The sequence below is a fragment of the Mchenga conophoros genome, linkage group LG3, assembly GCF_057382185.1.
Source record: "Mchenga conophoros isolate Kocher_MC1m ecotype Shallow Benthic linkage group LG3, M_conophoros_male_GT1.1, whole genome shotgun sequence".
Taxonomy (NCBI): Eukaryota; Metazoa; Chordata; class Actinopteri; order Cichliformes; family Cichlidae; genus Mchenga; species Mchenga conophoros.
The window spans coordinates 45,447,059-45,467,064 of record NC_140528.1 but is presented as its reverse complement, the minus strand read 5'-3'; the positions used below and the strand labels follow the sequence as shown (position 1 = coordinate 45,467,064).

The following is a 20,006-nucleotide window of genomic DNA, read 5'->3' as shown; positions in this document are numbered from 1 at the left end:
TACGCGTTTCTTATTGAGGTGAAAAGGAACAGTTTGTCCCGGACTTCAGCTACAATGAAAAAGACACAAAGCTGGAGTTATTCTGTGTCTTTGCTGCACAGCTGCCTCTTCTTCTCTCATCCTCCCCCCTCCCTCTCCCATTTCTACTTCAATCATGAAAACTGATCAATGATCAGCTGATCGGCTTTTCTCTCTTGTTTGTTTATCGCCCACTTTGCGCCAGAAAGAGGAAACCAGCGGATGTCGCGCTAAACAACAGCAGCACGTTTAAGCTTGATCAGCTGTTGTTAGAATTTATTTAATATTAATTTCTAGTATCAGCTGATGTTTGCTGGAGCCACAGCTGTAAAGCTGCTGGTCATGATGACGGTTTGGTTATCTGGTGAGAGGGAAACATGAAGATGAAACCAGGAGATGTCCTTACTGAATCATCAGAGCTGTGATGGAGAAACAGGTTTACCTTTTAGGTCACATGAATGAGTTGAAGGGAAGTTATGAACTGTTTCTGAGAGACTAATAACACCAGGATCCTTTTCTAAGTAGCTGACAGCTGGTAATTGTGCAGGGGCGGGTCTAGCAAAGTGTTGCCAGGGGTCCATGTAGGACATTAAAAGGGAAAGGGGGGCAGAAGGAAATACTTTCTTATTCTCATTTCAAATGTCTAGCTTTTAAAAAAATAATTATCTGAGTCTTGCAACAAACAATTGATAGATTGATACATATATACCATCAGAACAGTGTACATCACTGTCACAACAGTGTTTATTTTCATTCAAAGGCTTTATGATTTTTCCTATAATGGTGGGCCGGTCTCTAGTCAAAATGCCCGGGACGATTTTTTTGTCCCAGTCCAGCCCTGTATGCAGCTCATCTGCAGTCTGGTGTTACCAACATCTTCCTATTCAGAAGGCAGAATTTCCGAGTTCTGAGTACAATCGAAAGCACCACGACTGCAGTTTTTGTGTTGGATGTAAAAAGCGAGGATAGAATGGCTAGGATAGAATCAGGCGTGGGATTTCTCTCGTGGAAATGTGCGCATTATTTTTTCCTTTCTAATCGTAGGTGGCACAGTGCACTTGTGGCAAGTAAGCAAGCTAGAAGACTGACAGTCTTGCTGGGTATCCAGTTACGGAAGCAACACATTAACAAGAGAATTCTGAGTAAAACCAAAGTTACTTTCCCTAGTAACTAGTTACTCTGAAAGTAACGAGTAACTTGAAGTAACTGAGTTACTTTTGATAGAAGTAACTAGTAATGTAACTAAGTTACTAATTTAAAGTAACTTACCCAACACTGATGGCAACACACCGTGAGTACTTTTCAGTCTAAAGACATAAAAATAATACATGTAACGAATTGCAGCATTATACTGTAATTTGCAAGTGTTTACAGTGTAAGTACCATTTTACAATGTTATAGTAAGCTAAGTTAAATAGTTAAATACTTTAAATCTACATTACAGTAACTATACGGAGGTTCACTGTAATTCCAATTACCGTGAACAAATTGTAAATCAGTGATGAATGAGCGATGTATTATCAATGAGCTGCAGTCTGTCATAAAATGTCTTTTCATTTGACTTTTTCAGGAAAAACTGAGAGTAGATGATTGCTCTGTGGGACAGTTTTCCCTTAAAACCTGCTTCATTATTTACAAGTCATGAATTCTGTTTGCCTGTTGGTTTTAGTTGATGCAAGCTGACAGAAGATTTAATCACAACAGGTAACACAGGGAACATCAGTGTCAGGAATTGCACGGATGTTTGTTGCTTTTATAACCCAATAAAACTGCAGCGAGGCACAGATAGGACCGGCAAGTTATAGTTTAACCAGTAACCACTCCCGTAAATACACATTCAACCTCCCATATCAAGCATATGCAGTCCTTGAACCTTTTGCCTCTCCTGGTAAAGTAAAGCAGGTAAGACTCACTTTTGTTTAACTACAGTTTCAAAGCCTTTAAGTTAAAGAAAATATTACTGTTCATGACCCTATGAGACCTCTTTCTTAAAGGTTAGTTAGTGTAATGAGTTTTTTTTTTACAATTAGAATAAAATAATGTCTCAATAAAACTTTGACTAATGAATTTTATAGCTCCACTCGTTTGTCCTTCGACTTCTGTTGGATGCAAACTGGATCGGTCTGGGATACTACTCAGTCCTGACCTTAGCTTAGTACTGACAGGTGCAAAGCTCGAAGAAAGCCAGAAATATTTATGTACCTATAAACTTAACGTATGTGTTGTTATTTTTTTTTATCAAGAAACCATCCAGCCTATTATAATAAGATTAAATAGGAATAAAAGTTTTACATAAAATCTCTTTTTGAAATGTATTTTATTTGCTCTCGCCCTGCCTTTAACCTTTGTGTGTTGCATCTAACACTATGAAATTAAACAAAAAAGCTTAAAATCTGTTGATTTAATACCTGATATTTGTATGAGGTTGTAAAGTATTTATATCAAATCTCACAATATGACATTGAATGAGAAAAGTCTTTAGAAATAAAGAATAATCAGTGTTAAACAGTGTGTGACTTTTATATTAAACACTGTGAGACGTGTATTCAGAAGACTTTGTTTTTTCAGATGGCTCTCAAAGCTGAACACGGTCAACCTGGAAACAGCCTCTTTGATTTCCTCAGCAGGTGGGTTAATCATCATGGTGATGGCAAAAGGGACGTGCTGGTCTTGAACGTGGTTTTGCTAGGCGGCCCTCAGAGTGGGAGGAGCTCTGTGGGGAATGCTCTTCTTGGTCAGTCCTTCTACAGAACTTTCTTTTAAATACATTTTGCTTTATGTCTCTTTTGATGGTGTATCCATAGAAACATTTCCCAAATTGCCACTGAGTCTGGACTCCTTATTTTGAAGTTTGGCCACACCCATGCTTGTTTGTTTAGATCCAGTGTCCTGTACAGGTGCAATGCTGGTGCAGACTGGTATACCAGAACTGAAGCACAAACTCCTTGAATGGGCTTTGCCACACAAGAAAGCTACAGTATTTCACAGTTCAGACACTTCAGTTAGCCACCTGTTTCAGAGTCAACCTTGCAGGCAAAGAGGCCATGTCCCTAGCACCAGTGCCTTTAACTGGAAACATAGTATAAAAAGGAAAAATAGAAACCAAAATTGTTCTTTGTATCAGGCTGTAAACATATTTGTTTCTGCTGTAAAGTTAACATTTTAACATGGGAGCCTTTGGAAACTGACACTCTTTTGAAATCAGCCTCAAGTGGACATTAGAGAAACTGCAGGTTTAATTTTTTAAGCCCTGAAAGTTGGTTCTTGTTCATTTAAGAAATATGATGAACATAAGAAATGTAAAATTATGGACAAGCTCTATTTAGAATCACCTTTCTCCTTATAGCACATACACAATGATAAATTAACTTAATCATGTAAAATCACTAAACGTGATTTGCTAAGGATGAAAAAAAATACTACAGATTTTTGCACCTGACAGGTGGAGACGAATTCCAAACAGGAAGAAGCATCTCAGGTGTGACCACTGAGTGTCGCCTCCTCTGGCGCACTTTTCCACGCTTTTTCAGAAGACAGGGGGTGGAGACTGACATGATGCTGAGAATTGTTGACACGCCTCCTGGAGTGCCTGACCCACTGAGCATCCACCAACTCTGCCCTGAAGGCGTGCATGTGCTCAGCATCGTTGTGAGAGCCGACCTGCCGCACGAAGGCAAACACCTGCAGCAGCATGCAGAGGTACTGCGCTCTGTGACTCGGATATCAGGCCCCTGAGCTCATGGTCATCTTGTGTTATTTTTAACAGCATTGTCTGCATCTGCTAATTGTGTTTGTTTTCTGTGTTTGTATTTTGGCCTTCAGAAGCTCCTTGGTCCAGAATGGCATCAGCATTCCATACTTATCCTCACGCATTCTGACCACCTGAGAGAGACGGGGCTTCAGCCTTCAGCCTACCTTGCCCAGCCCTTTACTGGCTGGCTCAGAAATCTGGCTGGGGAAATAAGGGGCGGGGTCTGGTTCCTAGATAACACCAGTGATTGGTCGTCAGTCAGAGGGCGACCACTCAGAGACCAAATTCTTTGCCTCTCAGCCAAGAACCATCACAGGGCTCTGACCATCAGGACCTCTGTCTGACACCATGTGGGGCCTTTATTTGGTTAATCTTTAAATCTGAAGTCAGCTTCTTATCACATAAAGTTATTTGTGGAAAGAAATTATGTATTTCTTTCTTATGGCTGCTTTATTATTCACTTAAAGTGTTCGGTATTGCTTTAACTGCTTTGTGTTTGAACAGAGACCACTGACACCACACAGTGACAAGTTTGTTAAACTCTTCATTTACAAAACACCTGAAGAAACAGGTGCTTAGTCACAGTAAGCATGTACCGCAGTGCTGCACAGGATTTTCACAGTTACACAAACTTCTATCTGATGATGCAGTTGGTGAGGGAGGGGGCCCTGCACAGCCCCTTGCCTTTCACCTCAAAGCTACATCCTTTGTAATTGGCCACGCCCCTGCCATCGACCTGCAGGTCCGGCTGGAGAAGCTCCCAAACTTTCTCCTTGGACTGCAGCTCCTTGTCCGGCTCACCTGAACACGGGAAGAGAAAGACAGTGAAGGAAAGTGAAAAAAACCCAAATGTTTTTGTGGTGCAGATACAAAACAAGGACTTTATCTCCTACTTTTTAATTTAACAAATGTATTTTATTCACAGGCACAACAAACTATGGCTTCTTGCAACTAACTATCAAGGTTTTAACTGACAACGACATGATTGGATTTCTTCCCGTCCGGAAAATGATCATTACTTTGTTAATGTTTAGTAGTAAGATGCAAATCTGTGTCGTTGTTACACCAGAGCCCAAAAAATTTAATCTGTGTCTATATTCTTTGGTTTATAACATATTTTAGAAATTTGCATCAAGATGAATTAAAGTACATCTTTTATGTCTTCAGTCATTCACGAAGAGTCAAATGATTTGATTTCTTTTAATTCACATAAGGAATAAAGTGAAAAAAGATCATGTCAATCAATTATTTCTAGCTCTCCAGATACATTACTATAAATCTCTATTATGGTTATGCATCCTCTTTCTGAATGTGTGAATGTGCGAGTGAATGTGAGTGCGAATGGTTGTCTGTCCCTGTGTGTTAACCCTGCGACAGACTGGCGACCTGTCCAGGGTGTACCCCGCCTCTCGCCCTATGATAGCTGGGATAGGCTCCAGTGCTCCCCGTGACCCTGAGAAGGATAAGTGGAAGCGAATGGATGGATGGATCCTCTGTCTGACACAACCTACTTTAACTCCTTTCTCTTTAAGCCCACTTTCGAATGATTGGTTGAATTCTTTGCTGAGTGGCAGCTTCCAGTGATTTTTTCAGTTATACTTGTTATTGCTTTGCTTCTTTGGGTCAGAAAAGTATAGAAAGTTGTGGACATTGATGTTTACTTTATTTTTAACATTTTTAGACAATAACTTTTTAAAATGATATGATGCAAGTCACTTGCTAATCAGAAGGTCGGTGGTTAGATCCCTGGCTCCTGTTCTAGATATCAAAGTATTCTTAGCATTATACTGAACCCTCATATGTCCACCAGCGTTTGAATGTTGGGTTAGGGAGAAAAAATTTATTTACATGAATGTATGTGCAATTGAGGCTTGTTGTAAGAAAGCTAAAAGTACTTTTATTGCACCATGTTTATTCACTCATGAGCTGCTGTAACTAGAATCAAATGGCTGAACTGCCACCTCAGCATGCAAGTGTGTTGCAGCAGGGGCACATGGAAAAGTTGCAGGACAATGGCCCTTGAGGACTGGAGTTTGAGACCCCTGCACTATTTACCGAAAGTACCTGCTGATTTACCCGCAAAAGACATTATGGAAAAAACTAAGTCTAATTTAAAAACAAATTGATCAATTTCAGCAGCATTTTCTTCTTTATACTCATGCTTGAGAAGATGGTATCAGAATCTTTAGTCAGTTTAAGCTTTAAAAACTGTCGGCAGAGAAATAAATAATAATGGATTGCATTTATATAGCGCTTTTCGAGAAGCTCAAAGCACTGTACACTTCCATTATTCATTCACACACTGGTGGAGGCAAGCTATAGTTGTAGCCACAGCTGCCCTGGGGCAGACTGACAGAAGCGAAGCTGCCATATCGCGCCATCGGCCCCTCTGGGCATCACCAGTAGGCAGTGGGTGAAGTGTCTTGCCCAAGGACACAAAGACCGAGACTGTGCAAGCTGGGGCTCGAACCGGCAACCTTCCGATTACAAGACGAAATGCCAACTCTTGAGCCACGATTGCCCTGCGTCTGTTTAATCTGAGTTACAATTGCTTCTATAAACTGCTTTTAAAACTCTGCTTAACTCAGTCACTGTGTTCATATATTTTAATGCTACATTGTTACCAGGGTAGTTGAGAAAAGTGACCCTGTCTCCTGGGGTGGAGCCTGTGGGCGGGACTAACAGTTCAACACAGTCATCCGAGATGCAGCAGCAGAGGAGGCGGGCCTGGGAGACCACGCCCTTCAGCTTACAGGCCTTGACGTTGCATAGCAACACAGCTAAGGAGCCCTGAAGCTACAGAGAGAAAGAAACTATTTTGTTTTGTAAGCATTAAATAGAAGTTATTTAGTAGAAAAGTAAAAAATACTCGAAATGCTAAGCAGTATATGTTAAGGGCAAATTATACATTTATAATAATAAGTAATAATATTTTTTAAAAAAAACTATATTAATTTAAAAAATTAAAATGTCATCAATATACTTACTGGAAAAAAATTTCAGTACTCTGACAAAAAATGTAAATGTAAAATAATAACAATAATATTTTTTATTAATATTGTATTTTCATTTAGTATACTGTATATAGCCTATTTAAAGCAATAACAAAGTTGATGATAGTTTTCAGTATAAAGTCACATTACCTCCTCAGGTTTTGCTTCCTGTCCCACCTTACTAACCACCGTCCGGGAGCTGTTTTCTCCCATGTCCACCTCCTGCACAATCATGGCTTCGGCCAGCGGGTGGACGCGGGCGCTGAGGATTCGTCCCACCCTCAGGTCAAGTCGTGACACGTCAACCTGTGACTCCATCCCCAGGGAAAGAAGGTCCGAGGTTGAACGAGCTGAGTAGACAAAGAGAGTCAGTAATTTTATTTATATTTTTTGCTATCTCATTTTATTTGACTTTGTCTTTCACTCTACTCTCACCTTTCCTCTCTCCTCTCCTCCTCCTGCTGTGTTTGTCTCTCCGCTCATGTGAGGAGGAGGAAGAAGGAAGAGGATTGACCTGAAAAGCACCTGTTGCACCAGCAGGTGAAGACGGTTGATTGGCAGCTGTAGTAGAGGTAAGGTTAGGGGTCTGTGGAGGCGGAGCCGTAGGGAGCAAACTTTTAGCTGAAAGAAAGACATGGCAGTGCCTCATCAGCAAATAAATGCAAAGACAACTTTCTTTGCTAATGTTGGTTCTATATATTACTACATTCAATTTTAAATGAAACCACTCAGATGCAGCTGAAGTGGAGACTTTCACCTTGAATTCAAAGGGTTGAACGAAAGGACTGCATGAAAATATGAGGCAGTAAAGTATTTTCAACACAATCCCGTCATTTCAGGGGCTCAGAAGTAAATGGAGAAATTAAATAAGTGAAAATACAATGTTCATTTCTAATTATTGTTTGAAAACCCTTTGCTGGCAAGTCTTGAAATTATTGACATTGCAAGAAGTTGCTTTTCCAACTTTTTAATGCTCTACCAGACCTTTACTGCAGCAGCTTTCAGTTGCTGTTTGTTTAAGGACCTTTCTGACCTTTCTTTCCAAAGTTTAGTCTTCAACAAGTGAAATGCTCAGTTGGGTAATAATCAGGTACAGATTCTGTACCCTGATATATTGCAGTATTTCTATTTTCTTAATATCTTAGTTGTATTCTTGTATTCTGCATGATGACGTGCTTTATTCTATGTTTTTGGATGTGATCTGTTGTATATGTGGCCACACTAAGACAAATTCCTGTCAACTGTCTACAATAAACATGGACCATGTCTGACAACACCCTTAAGTATGACAAAAGAGTACAACAACAGTGGCATGGTGGCCAAGTGGTAAGGCGTTGGTCTCGTAAACCAAAAATCATGGGTTCAATCCCCATCCATGCCTTCTTACAAAGGATGTCTTCCATGTTCAGCGTCTTGTATTGTTAATGTCACATGGATGCTGAAGTTTCACTGGTAGTAATGATATATCCTATGATGTCCTCTACAACCTAATGTGACTTTCTAGTCTTCTTGAATGGAGCATTCTGGTATCGGCAAAGTAAACAGTTTTTGTCTTTGACATCAGAATTTCCAAAATCTTTGCAACCAAGGTGAGCAGAAGATTGTCTCTGAATGGAAAACGCAGTAAAGCTACAACCAGATGGAATAAGCAGGAGAAGAACTTGAAGTTCCACCACTCAGGCAAAATAGTAGAATATCCAAAAACATAGAAAAGTGATTTCAAAGGCACGATGTTTGTTTGCTGTTCTAATGTATATTAATTTCTGCTGCAGCAACCAGGTAATGGGGTCAAAGTTGGAGTAAACAACATTGTGCTTCATCCAGGTGTGGTAGCCAAGTGGTAAGGCTTTGGTGTCTTATACCAAGTAGAATGGGTTCAATCCCCATCCATGCCCTTAGTGCTTCCTTGAGGTGTTACATGCTATATGCCACATCACAAGGCATTACTTAAGTTACCAAAGTTGCTGTCTTGATTGTTTCATAGTTTTTAAGCTTTGCTGCAAATAAAAACCTCTGTTAGGCATCACCAATGTTTAAAGTCACTTGGTGATGTTCAGAGACTACTGTCTCTGTGTTGCAGAAAGTAATCTTATAGTTAGAATTCTTGAGGAAGGAAAGGCACCAATGAATGTGTTATTGACAGTTAATAACAGAAAACATGGCTCAGAAAGTAATCTAACCATACTCGAAGACAAGTATTGGTCCAGGTAGTGATTTAATCCTCTGCATGTGCTCCTAGTGACAGAGTTTAAGCATTAAAATCCAACTGTACTAAACTTAACTGACAAGGCACCCGAGAAGGGGTAGTGGCTGGATAGATGATGCATTTTCTCCTCCTCATTCCCAAAGCAGGCATGGTGGCCAAGTAGTAAGGCGTTGGTCTCGTAAACCAAAGATCATGGGTTCAATCCCCATTCATGCCTTTAGTGAGAGTTTATAACAATACTGAATGTTTACTGACCGATGTGTCCGTGATGATACACTACCCCAGTTTCTTACCCAAATATAGTAGTCAATGAAACTTGTAATACAAAAAACATTCGACTAATTTAGACTTACAAAGAGTGAAATCTGTTTCTTAGCCCTATTTAACCCACACCAAGGATTTAGGATAGTATACACACGCCCGCCCTAAACTGGAAAGTTTAGGTGGGAAGGAAGGTTCCATTTCCAACGAAAGTGGTGGCCATGAAAATGAAGTAGTGTAAACATAGCATGGCTGCCAAGTAGTAAGACCACAAATCTTTTGTCTTTTAAACCAAAGATTGTGGTTTCAAGCCCCATTGATGCCTTTACTGTATAGTTGAGCTTGCTCTGGATTTGACATTGGCTACAGCTGATGTCAAGTGATATAACATGTCTACTTGAAAACAATAACTCTATTTTACTTTAACTAATTGTAGATTTAATGAGACACTTTCCTTGCTTTTCTGTGAAAGTCACCACATGTCACAGACAAAACTGCAATTTTTGACCTGTCACGATTTCAATGTCAATCTATTATGGTGCACGGCAGTATGAAAAGTGTATGTACCGGCACGTCTCCTCTGTTTATCCTGCAGCTGAGTTTTCAGCTGTTCAATGTCCTTCTTGAGTTTGGCATTTTCCACCAGCAGCTTTTTTTGCTCTCTGACAGATGCCTGCAGGACTGAAACACACGAATAAGAAGGTTTTATCACACCCACAGTGGGTTCATTACCTCTTGATACCTAAGTCTTCAATTGATTATTAGTCCTTCATTTACAAAATTACAATGGCTTCAGAGTTGGTGATTAACTCTATCATTTGGCTGATGGATAACTGAATAATAAACAAACTCTGCTCTTCTGTCTTACGAGCTTTCTCTCTGGTCAGCAGAGCGTGGGTTTTAAAGTAGTCTATGATCTGCTCCCCATCCTCTGGATCCAACTTCATGACAGCAGCCTCCAGACTGACAAACAAAACAGACACACAAAAATAATTACTGATGCTGATATGGAGGAGTAGTCAGATTTCATTTTCTCAGGTACAATGAAATGTCATGCAGGTTATATAAAAGAGACATGCGCAATTGGGATAGATTCTTTTGCAACCATTAACTAGATAAGTGGTTCAGAACATCAATTGATGGTCCTTGTAAACATTCCAGATGCACCAGTTGTTATTTAGTTACCATTGTTGTTGTTTCCAGTGCCAAAGACTGGGCTCCCAGGGAGGCTAACCACTTCAGGCCTGTGGTTTTAACTCAAAAGCAGTGGAAGGACTGTGAGAGTCATGTTTTTCAATTTCTTGAGTTCCTTCAATACAATTCAACCTGCACCGCTGAGTAAGAAGCTGGAAAGCTGGAGTCCATCGTCATCTGACTACATAGACTATCGATTACCACACCAACAGATTGCAGTGCGTGAGTTATGTGTCTGAGGTGATGCTATGAACCACAGGGCCGCATCAGGGAATGGTCCTCTCTCAGTTCCACTGAACTTGAGACACAAAATACTAACTGTCACCTCCAGAAGTTCTCTAATGAAACAGCCATCATTGGATGTCTGTCTGAGGGAAATGATTTAACGTATATGGGTCATCAGATGTGAACAACCTGCACATCAACACCAGTAAGATGAAAGACATGGTGGTTGACTTCCAGAGAAACCCACCACCCATCACACTGGTGAACATCTATGGCTTGGACATTGAGGTGGTTGACACATACAAATTTCTAGGTTTTCACCTTAATGATAAACAGGACTGGTAACACAACACTCATGCTGAAGGGCCAAAATCAGCTCCATCTGCTGACTTTGGCCCTTCAGCCCTTCAGCGTGTGTTTTCCTGTTAGTATTTTCTTTTAAATATATATATATATATTCTAATTTACTTCATCTCCTAATCCTACAATTTTCCGATTGTAGGATTAAATCAAGTCTATATCTACTTAGGACCAGATTAGCAGACAATAATAAACTCATTATAGGCAACATTACAGGGAAGAAAAATCCCGAGCCACACCTCGTAGTGACTTCACTAATGCCATTGTGTTGTGTTTGGGGCATTTACTCCTTTGTTCCAGTAAAGAGAAATCTCAATACGTTAGCTGTCCAAGAGGTTGTGAATATTTTTCATCTTGGAACTGACTGGAATGGAGATGAATGGTAAGAACTGTAAAGAAACACATGGCATGATGGCCAAGTGGTAAGGCGTTGGTCTCGTAAACCAAAGATCATGGGTTCAAATCCCATTCATGCCTTATGCCTCGTATCTAACAAGATTGAATGCTTCAAGGACCTTGTCAATCTGCTGTGTGTGTATGTATATACTGTCTACCTACTGGAATCGATTGGAGTTGGCATTAAACTGATTACCAGTTTCAGATTTGACTGAAATTCTGTTTACTAAATGTCTCTGGAAAGAAAATTCTATAAGAAAGTCAGTGTTGGCAGTACATAAATGTCCCACAGTCTTCAATGGGACATTTAAGTATAGTGCTTCCTGTTGTTTGAAAAAGAAATGAGATGCTAGCATTTTGAAGCAAAACAGATTCCCATTCCTGGGCTCATCGCAGAGGATGGAAACTTCAACGGTGAAATCCACACAGAGGCCAGTACCTGACCACTGATTCTCACAACCAACTGCAACACAAAAGTTGGGTTATCGGGAACTTACACTATCAGACAGAGCACGCTCCCTCTGAAACAGAAGGAGACACACACACATACATATTATACGAGCGTTTAAAAGATGTGGTTTTCTTAAGTGGGCCTTCATTAATGCAACAAAGATGAACAGGAAAGATCCACAGAAGAGTGGATAGCAGCAAAGCTGTTACAGTATATTCATAGATTTAGGGATGTCACAAAAGCTCCTGGAGGGTAGTCCAAAGATTCTGTCCTTGTAGTGTCTCTTGTGAGGTGCAGAGAACCCAAAAGGGTCCAAAGTACAGAGTGGTAAACCTCCATGTAGCTTAACTAATTAATGATTGACATTATACAAATCAAACAGGAGATGATGTCACCAATGTGCTGATGAAATGTTTATATAGATGATATCTTACAGGAGGGGAAGTGAAGGGTTTGTCTTTGCCTAAGGCGAGCACATAAACACACATTGTGAGATGTCAGAGTTAATCAAAGACAGGTTGTTTTTTGTGGGCTTTTTGGATCAAAACTGAAATGAGTCACCACACAACACTTCCTGTTTGATGCCAGACATCAAACTCACTGCCCACCTCTGCATTATGAATAGTTTTATTCAAATATATCCAGAAATCTTGCTCGTTTGTGTAATTTGAGCTCAGGAGAAACTTATTTTTACTGTTCTTTCAAATGTAAATGAATTGTGTTTATATGGGACCTAAACATCCTCTATGAATTTAAAAAGGCTCATATGATTTGAATATTTCACGCTTAATTTGCTTTCTTTGGCAACTCAATGCCATAAAAGTCTAAATGATAAAGATAAAGATATCTTGGTCCTTGCTCTGGGACATTGTGCACTTTAATATTCGGCACATTTGGGCAATTTTGAGAAGCTGCGGGTTGGTTTCTCACACAAGAGGATGCTTAAGTACACCGCTCACTCTAACATTGATTTGTAAAAAATTTTGAATTTGCATGTTTAGTTTTCATTTTATAACTTTGAAGGGTTTGCATATGCAGTGGGCTGAAAATCTGAAACATGTTTTTTGGCTTTTAGAGTTTAAGGCAAAAGAGGTTAAAAGGAATCTGGCAATTGTTAAGTGAAGAGCAAGAGACATTTCAAAATAAGCCTTCCTGCATTTTCTACACATCTGCAAGATCATTTTCATGTTGTTCACGAATCTATATCATTAATGTTATTTATGGGGAACTCATATCAAAAAAAGAGCTTCAGCTGAAGCAAAAGGCCAGAAAGGTGCAAAGAGTCTGAGTGACAGGCGAGAGGTCAGTGTGAGTGTGTCAGCAGCTTAACTAATTCATTTTAAAATCTTGGTCCTGACTCCATCATTATGTTGCCTTGATTGTATTTATTCTTTTAAAAAGCAGCCTAAGACTCATTTATTTAGATTGGCTTTTAATTAGATTTGTGCTGTATGTTTGATTATTGATATATTTTATGTATTTCCGTTTTTATATTACTGTGAAGCACTTTGTGGTTTTTATCCTGTGAAAAGTGCTATATAAATAAATTGATTTGATTTTGATTTAAGACATTAAAGCACAGAAAAAGCTGTCAGGTAAGTTTACACAGATATTATCTGTGGAGAAAAAAATAGCTCAGAGAAGCCAGACTTTTTGCATAAAGATCGATGTAAAAACGCCTGACGGAGCTCTCCACTGTGGCGCGGTCAGCATTTACATACACAAACACACTCCAATGTCACCGACACATTTATCTCTGTAGTATTAAAGCAAATATCCCCTTTAACAGCTACTGTTATTGTAAGTGATAAAGAAGCAAGTAAAAAGAAACATGCCGGCAGCAAAAGTCTTTGTAAACCAGTGAGGTAATCTGGTTAATTATATGATAACTGATGAAAGAGAGGTGGCATTTGTGCTTGTGACTGCAGGGAAGAAATGAGTGCTGTAACAATGTCTACATTAAAATCAGGGGAAGTTCTGCTCTTGTGCTTATTTGGTCACAGTTATAGCCAAGCTGCAACTTGAAAACGAAGCCAAACCCTACAGTTTTTAAATGTCTCATGGTCCACGTTCAGTGTGTTTCGTTTTGCTTTCCCTTTGGTGTCATGTTTATTTGTATCAGCTGTGTTTGCCCTTCTGTGCATTTAAGTCCTTGGTCTTCCTTTGTTCATTGTCAGGTTGTCTGTTTGTCTACCCCTGTGTTCCTGGTCCCTAGTTTTTTTCCACTGTCCCTTTTCTTTGCTCTTAGTTTAGTTTTTCCTAGTTTAGATTAGCTATTTGTTTTGGTTTCTCTTATTATGTACCTTCGTCTTTTGCCTTAATAAATGGCTTGCCTTTTGTTATTAGGTTCCTGTCTCCACGTGTCGCCTGGTTCCTCTTAAACAAACACAGAGTTTGCTGCCATTTTCTCTCACCATCACAAAGGTTACTAGGTTAATACCTATCTGAATTTAACTTCTTAGTTATATCAAAAATATGGAATTATATTAATGTCATAATAAATACGCAAGCAAAAACATAATCTGAGCAAATCATTTTATTTCACCAATTATATTCAACAACCCACTTTTATTTTCTGTTTGACACGTTTTTATATTTATTTACTCACAAATCCAAATAGACTAGGATATCAGATCCATAAAAAGACTAGTTGGTTTATATTTTATATTAATTTAATTCTTTTACATAGGATTTGGTTTCATAATGAATTTTATATAATTGTTTTATTTATGAATAAATAAAAAAATCAACATGAAAGAGGGAATATGTGCTACACATCAGTTTTGAGGATTTATTGACATTTTGAAAGTGCAGTATGATAGTTTACCCACAGCTGTTTGTATTTCTATTGTGCAGCTGTGGATGTACTGGTTTATCACCAAGCTTCATTTTAACACTGAGAAACATCTTAAAAAGTGCAGAATTCAAGGGCCCATTTTGAACAAGTCCCTTCCAGTCATGTTTGTGCAGTTACATGTTTTTGCTGCAGACAGAGCAACTTTTTGTTGCCAGGTTTAAATATTTGTATTTTGGTCAAACATATGATTGCCAGATTCTGTTGCACACTTCCTTTGCAGGTCCTCGTTATGGGTTTTCTTTTTGTTATGTTTTGTTTTTTCATTTTTTAAATCATATGAGCTATGTAATACTGTAAAACACATTAATGGGACAGCACTGCAGAGGCTTCAGAACTCACCTCAGAATCCTGTGGTTTAAATATTCCTTCAGTGTTAAATAATCCAGTGACAGTTGTCAGTATTTCCACTGCTGCTCAGCAGACCTTTAATGATTAATTCAGCAAACTTTAGTTTTCAAATTCTAAAAAAACTGTTTAAAACAGCGCTGTCATAGTGTAACTCAGTTTAAATCAGTAACCTGAAGTGTCCATCAAAATGAAAAATCACTTTACTTTGGGCTCTGCAGGATTCCTCTCCAAGTGCAGAGATACCTGCAAGAGCGTAAAACTGTAGCAGCATGTGCAAAGCAAACACTTTCACATGTGCGATGGCTTCGGTGTTGACATGGCTGCTGAGTTCTACCTTGTGAGGAATTTAATTGCGCCCGTGAAATGAAATTATTTGCTCGAATTATGTTTTTGCTATGACATAATGTCATATGACATTTTGACATTAATATAATTCCATAAATGGACCAAAGAAAACTTCATTAAGGATCCACCTACACAAAAACACCCACAGACATCCTGTGTCCACACTCTGATGGCTCAGATCTGTTTTGGTGAGAAAAGGGGGGCCTGACCAATATCAGCATAGGCGTAAAAATAACTGACGTGTGAAAGGACCTCTGAAAACAGCACCTTGCACCACGTTGAGTGTCTTTTTGAAACTGGAAAACTACAATTAATGTCCATAAACACAAATAGACTCGACAGATTCAATTTCATGACCACCAAACACATACAGCAGCTACTGAACAGCTGACATGCAGAGAGACACAACAGCTGCAGCGAGGCCTGCTGCTAAAAATATCACCGAATGGCACACCACACACTCACACATGACAACGCTCCTATTTAATCCAACAAAATAATGGAGAAGAAAAGACGTGAAAGGAAAACAAATTTCTGCATCTTTTAAAGGGAAAAGAGCTGAATACCATGGAAGAATTTTAAATATTAAACAGCAAGACAATGATGAGGTTTTAAAAAGACCCTAACAGCCCAAACTTTTTATACTCCCAGTTCCAAAAAAAATGTTAAACATGCCATATACAGAACAGTTTCATGTTTAGTATATGACAGTTCCTCAGCAGCTTTACAAATAGATTATACAGATTCAGCCTTTACATTTCCACTCACAGATCCATGTTTGCAACTGCCTACAGAGCAAAGTGAGGATTTGCGGAGGATTAAAAGTCACTCAGGTGTTCGTACCTGGGGTGAAACAGGTTGTCGGTGTTGTCCATGCTGCAGGATGTTGTTGGTCAGCCAGCCGCTCACAGACAGAAGCTCGCCGAGAGTGTGTGTTCGCCTCTGATATGCTGTGTGTCAGCTGTCAGCTTCCATCTCCAGCTGGAGGTGAAAGGTCAAACACCTCCCTATTTAAATCCCACAAGACCCGAGAGGAAGAAATGACTGGAGGTTACATTTACACTCAAGTACTGTACAGTTTTGAAATACTTCAGGTGTTTTCATGTCTGATGTTGATCTCAGACACACTGACTTTGAAGACTATGAATTGTAAAAATGTGCGTTTTGTCACAATTTCAACTACACATTTAAATATAAAGCATGGCTGTCACAAGGTTGTTGTGGCTCACAATAAAAAAATTCACAATAACAATGTTATTACAATATACATCGACGTATGAATGTGTGAAAAGGGTATGAACCCTTCTGGGTCAATTTGCATCTGTATGTTTAGAAGAACAGTAATGTGTGGCCCCCAAGATTCACCTCATCTATCCATCTGCATTAATCTGAGACATGGACCTTTCTCAAAACCGACATTAGCAAATTGGAGGTGTTCCGAAAGCGTTCCCTTCAAGCAAATTCTTAGGGTGTCCCTTTCTAGACCACCTAAGAAATGAGAAGGTAGCCCCTGATCTAATGACCAGTTGCCAGTTGTAAAACAAACACAGCGACGATGACTTTGATGGTTTGGCGACGTATGACAAATTTATGGAAATTGGATCAAGACTAGCCCAGTGGAAGGTGTAATGCTTTCCGCCAAAGAAAACGTGAAGAGTCCACATGAAGGAAGACTTTTAAAAAAAAGTAATACCTTCCATCGAGGAAGCCCACATCATAGCCCCCAATCACAAGAAGTGAAAGCAAATCATTAATGAGGTCCAAAATCCAGCAGCACCTACAGCAGCGTATTGGTTTCGAGGACATCTTCCTTACCCAACTAATAGCTAAAGGACAAATGCAGGAGGAGCAGAAGAAGAAGAAAAGAAACAGAAAAACAGAAAAAACACCTGTCATTCAGTTCAAGGACTGTAATGTTCAGAGTGGAGGCATAGGCACCCACCCCCCAATTCCTCTTAGTCAGCGGTCCCCAACCCCCGGGCCACAGATCTTCTTTTTTGGTACTGGTACTGGTTTTATTTTGTTGTATTTATCCGCGGCACCTTATAGGCCAGTCTGTGAAAATATTGTCAGACGTAAACCAGTCTGTGGCACAAAAAAGGTTGGGGACTACTGCTCTTAGTAACAGATGCATAGCAACAGATACATAGTAACGATAATCTTCTTAGACTTATTAGACTTTAGATTCCTTTAATTGATGACATCTCAGAATATTGGCAGCCAATGTCCTTTCCTCTGACATTAGCAACAATGCCACTACAATTTCTCCAGAAATAGCAGTGTGGTTAGAAGATACATACTTCTGTAAACTTAAAACACTGAATAATAGCAATAAACCATTCATTACAATAATGTAAAAATACTGATGGTGCTTTTATATTTCTTTCGATGACCATCACTTTTATTTACAGCAGGGGTGCCCAATCCCGGTCCTCGAGAGCTACCGTCCTGCAGCTTTTAGATGCATCCTTGTTCCCACACACCTGAATCAAATGAATGGCTTGTTATCAGGTCTTTGCCAAACATGATGGCATGCTGAAGAGATCAAACCATTTGATTCAGCTGTGTTGGAGTAGGGATGCATCTAAAAGCTGCAGGATAGTAGCTCTCGAGGACCGGGATTGGGCACCCCTGATTTACAGCAATGCTGGAGAAAAATATTTCGATATTAGAAGTTGCAGTGTTGTAATTCCACTTTTCTCCACTAGATGGGGTTAAAAACAAAATAACTACTTAAAGGACTTCCAGTCGAAATGCGTGTTTGGATTGCAGACAAAACATCAATATCAGGGTTTATTTCATATTCTTTATTTTATTTTACTTTAAAATAAGCACCAGCCTCAAAATTCATGTCCATAATGTGTATTAATAGGATAATTTTGACTTTTTTTTGCAAATGATCTCACATTTGCTGAAACATAACTGTCATGGTCCTGAGTCTGAGGACTCAGTGTTTTGTGTTTCCTTATGCTTTTGTTCATTCCGAGTGTGTATTCTGTTGTTATTTTGCCATTTGTTAGGTTTCTGTTCCTTGCCTGCCTGCTCCCACTTCTCTGTGTTCCCTCTGTCTGTCCATGGTGTTATTGTGTCTGCTCATGAGTCTGCCTGTCATGTTCAGTGTCCTGTCTGGTTCTCTGTGTCTGTTAGTTTCCTGTTTTATTCTGAAAGTTCATGTCTCATGTCAGTGTGTTCAGTTTTACCTCTCCCCTGTCTCGTTAGCCTAATTGCTCCCAGCTGTGTCTCCCTCCTGTGGCCCATTCCCTGATTACTCCCCGTGTATTTAAGCCCTGTGTTTTCCTGTGCTCTCTGTCGTGTTGTACTGTCACGGCTGCGCAGCAGTCGTGTGGTGAATTGCGAAAAGGATCCAAAATGCAGGCACTGGCTGGGGTGCGAGTGAATGTTTATTTACAGAGGTGATAAGGTGACAAAAACAGGAGGAGCAGAGCGGGGAGAAAACAAACCTAAACTGGGGAAAACTAAAGAACTCAACTTAAACCAAACACGCACGGGAGGAGGAACAAAATGCACAAAGAAAGATGGCGGAGGGATGCAGACTGAACACCGGGTTACACAGAATGATGCAGACGGACACGGAGTTAAACAGACGACGCGACAGAGAGCACAGGAAAACACAGGGCTTAAATACACGGGGAGTAATCAGGGAATGGGCCACAGGAGGGAGACACAGCTGGGAGCAATTAGGCTAACGAGACAGGGGAGAGGTAAAACTGAACACACTGACATGAGACATGAACTTTCAGAATAAAACAGGAAACTAACAGACACAGAGAACCAGACAGGACACTGAACTTGACAGGCAGACTCATGAGCAGACACAATAACACCATGGACAGACAGAGGGAACACAGAGAAGTGGGAGCAGGCAGGCAAAGAACAGAAACCTAACAAATGGCAAAATCACAACAGAATACACACTCGGAATGAACAAAAGCATAAGGAAACACAAAACACTGAGTCCTCAGACTCAGGACCATGACAATAACCTCCAGATACAAACATATTAACTCTAACAGCTGGCCCTGTGGTCACTGTGTATATATACTGAGAGGATCTGATTCAGTTCAGTGTGTTTGGTTTTAGTCGACAGTGAGCTCGCTCTGGTGAAACCATCTGGTATTACAACCCAACGAGAAATGAGACAATTTCAATAATAAATCACTAACAATGATAATTATAATAATAACAAAAACAATAATTTCATTGGCCTGTTTTTATGTTGTTACACTTGCATCCTGTGACGTACGAGATCTATTTTAAAATATGGTTACTCACATGTAAGTGCTTGCTTGGGTATGCTCCAGAATATTTATCAGATCTCTTACAGTACAGTGTCTCACACCCCTCGGTGAGGTTGTTACTAATTGCAGAGTCCCGACTAACACATACAACTGACTCGTACAACTGAGCGAGCATTCTCAGTTTTTAGTGTCTTGCTGTTCAGATATGTCACTTACCTCACTCACTAACAGTATTTAAGAGCAGGTTTAAAACATGGCTCTTTTCAAATGAGTCTTTTTATTGATTTTTTTATTTTTATTTTTATTTGTCATTAGATAGCACTTAACACTTCATTTGTATCT

The 20,006-nt window shown here is 39.6% G+C and overlaps 2 protein-coding genes and 3 non-coding genes across 6 annotated transcripts; 4 read left to right on the top strand and 1 right to left on the bottom strand.

The window, feature by feature from the left end:
• Positions 1–1,893: 1,893 nt before the first annotated feature.
• LOC146578970 (GTPase IMAP family member GIMD1-like) lies at positions 1,894–4,988 on the top strand. 2 transcript variants are annotated; one of them, XM_085260312.1, is made up of 4 exons: positions 1,894–1,920; positions 2,587–2,752; positions 3,461–3,717; positions 3,841–4,988. In XM_085260312.1, the coding sequence occupies exons 2-4, from the start codon at positions 2,587–2,589 to the stop codon at positions 4,111–4,113; spliced, it is 696 nt and encodes a 231-aa protein (XP_085116438.1). In that variant the 5' UTR covers positions 1,894–1,920; the 3' UTR covers positions 4,114–4,988. The 2 variants fall into 2 exon arrangements, with proteins under 2 accessions (XP_085116438.1, XP_085116447.1); XM_085260321.1 differs by having other exon boundaries at positions 1,897–1,920; positions 2,587–2,645; positions 3,549–3,717.
• aimp1b (aminoacyl tRNA synthetase complex interacting multifunctional protein 1b) lies at positions 4,294–16,380 on the bottom strand. The gene is made up of 7 exons (XM_085260239.1): positions 16,249–16,380; positions 10,098–10,192; positions 9,797–9,910; positions 7,198–7,383; positions 6,913–7,112; positions 6,394–6,565; positions 4,294–4,570 (listed from the first exon to the last, which is right to left on the bottom strand). The coding sequence occupies exons 1-7, from the start codon at positions 16,278–16,280 to the stop codon at positions 4,404–4,406; spliced, it is 966 nt and encodes a 321-aa protein (XP_085116365.1). The 5' UTR covers positions 16,281–16,380; the 3' UTR covers positions 4,294–4,403.
• Positions 8,072–8,143, top strand: trnat-cgu (transfer RNA threonine (anticodon CGU)). The gene has a single exon. It is a non-coding gene; the product is annotated as a tRNA-Thr (tRNA).
• Positions 9,114–9,185, top strand: trnat-cgu (transfer RNA threonine (anticodon CGU)). The gene has a single exon. It is a non-coding gene; the product is annotated as a tRNA-Thr (tRNA).
• trnat-cgu (transfer RNA threonine (anticodon CGU)) lies at positions 11,414–11,485 on the top strand. Its single transcript has one exon. It is a non-coding gene; the product is annotated as a tRNA-Thr (tRNA).
• Positions 16,381–20,006: the final 3,626 nt, after the last annotated feature.

What these genes read in the sequence shown, in the direction of transcription:
- aimp1b (XM_085260239.1), bottom strand. Translation starts at nt 16,280, where the DNA reads ATGGACAACACCGACAACCTGTTTCACCCCAG. An exon ending in GACAACCTGTTTCACCCCAG is followed by an intron (nt 10,193 to 16,248) that starts GTACGAACACCT and finishes TTTGTTTGTCAG; the next exon opens with TCTGGAGGCTGCTGTCATGA. An exon ending in AGGAAGCAAAACCTGAGGAG is followed by an intron (nt 6,566 to 6,912) that starts GTAATGTGACTT and finishes TTCTCTCTGTAG; the next exon opens with CTTCAGGGCTCCTTAGCTGT.
- LOC146578970 (XM_085260312.1), top strand. Translation starts at nt 2,587, where the DNA reads ATGGCTCTCAAAGCTGAACACGGTCAACCTGGAAACAGCCTCTTTGAT. An exon ending in TGTGGGGAATGCTCTTCTTG is followed by an intron (nt 2,753 to 3,460) that starts GTCAGTCCTTCT and finishes TGCACCTGACAG; the next exon opens with GTGGAGACGAATTCCAAACA. An exon ending in ACCTGCAGCAGCATGCAGAG is followed by an intron (nt 3,718 to 3,840) that starts GTACTGCGCTCT and finishes TTTGGCCTTCAG; the next exon opens with AAGCTCCTTGGTCCAGAATG.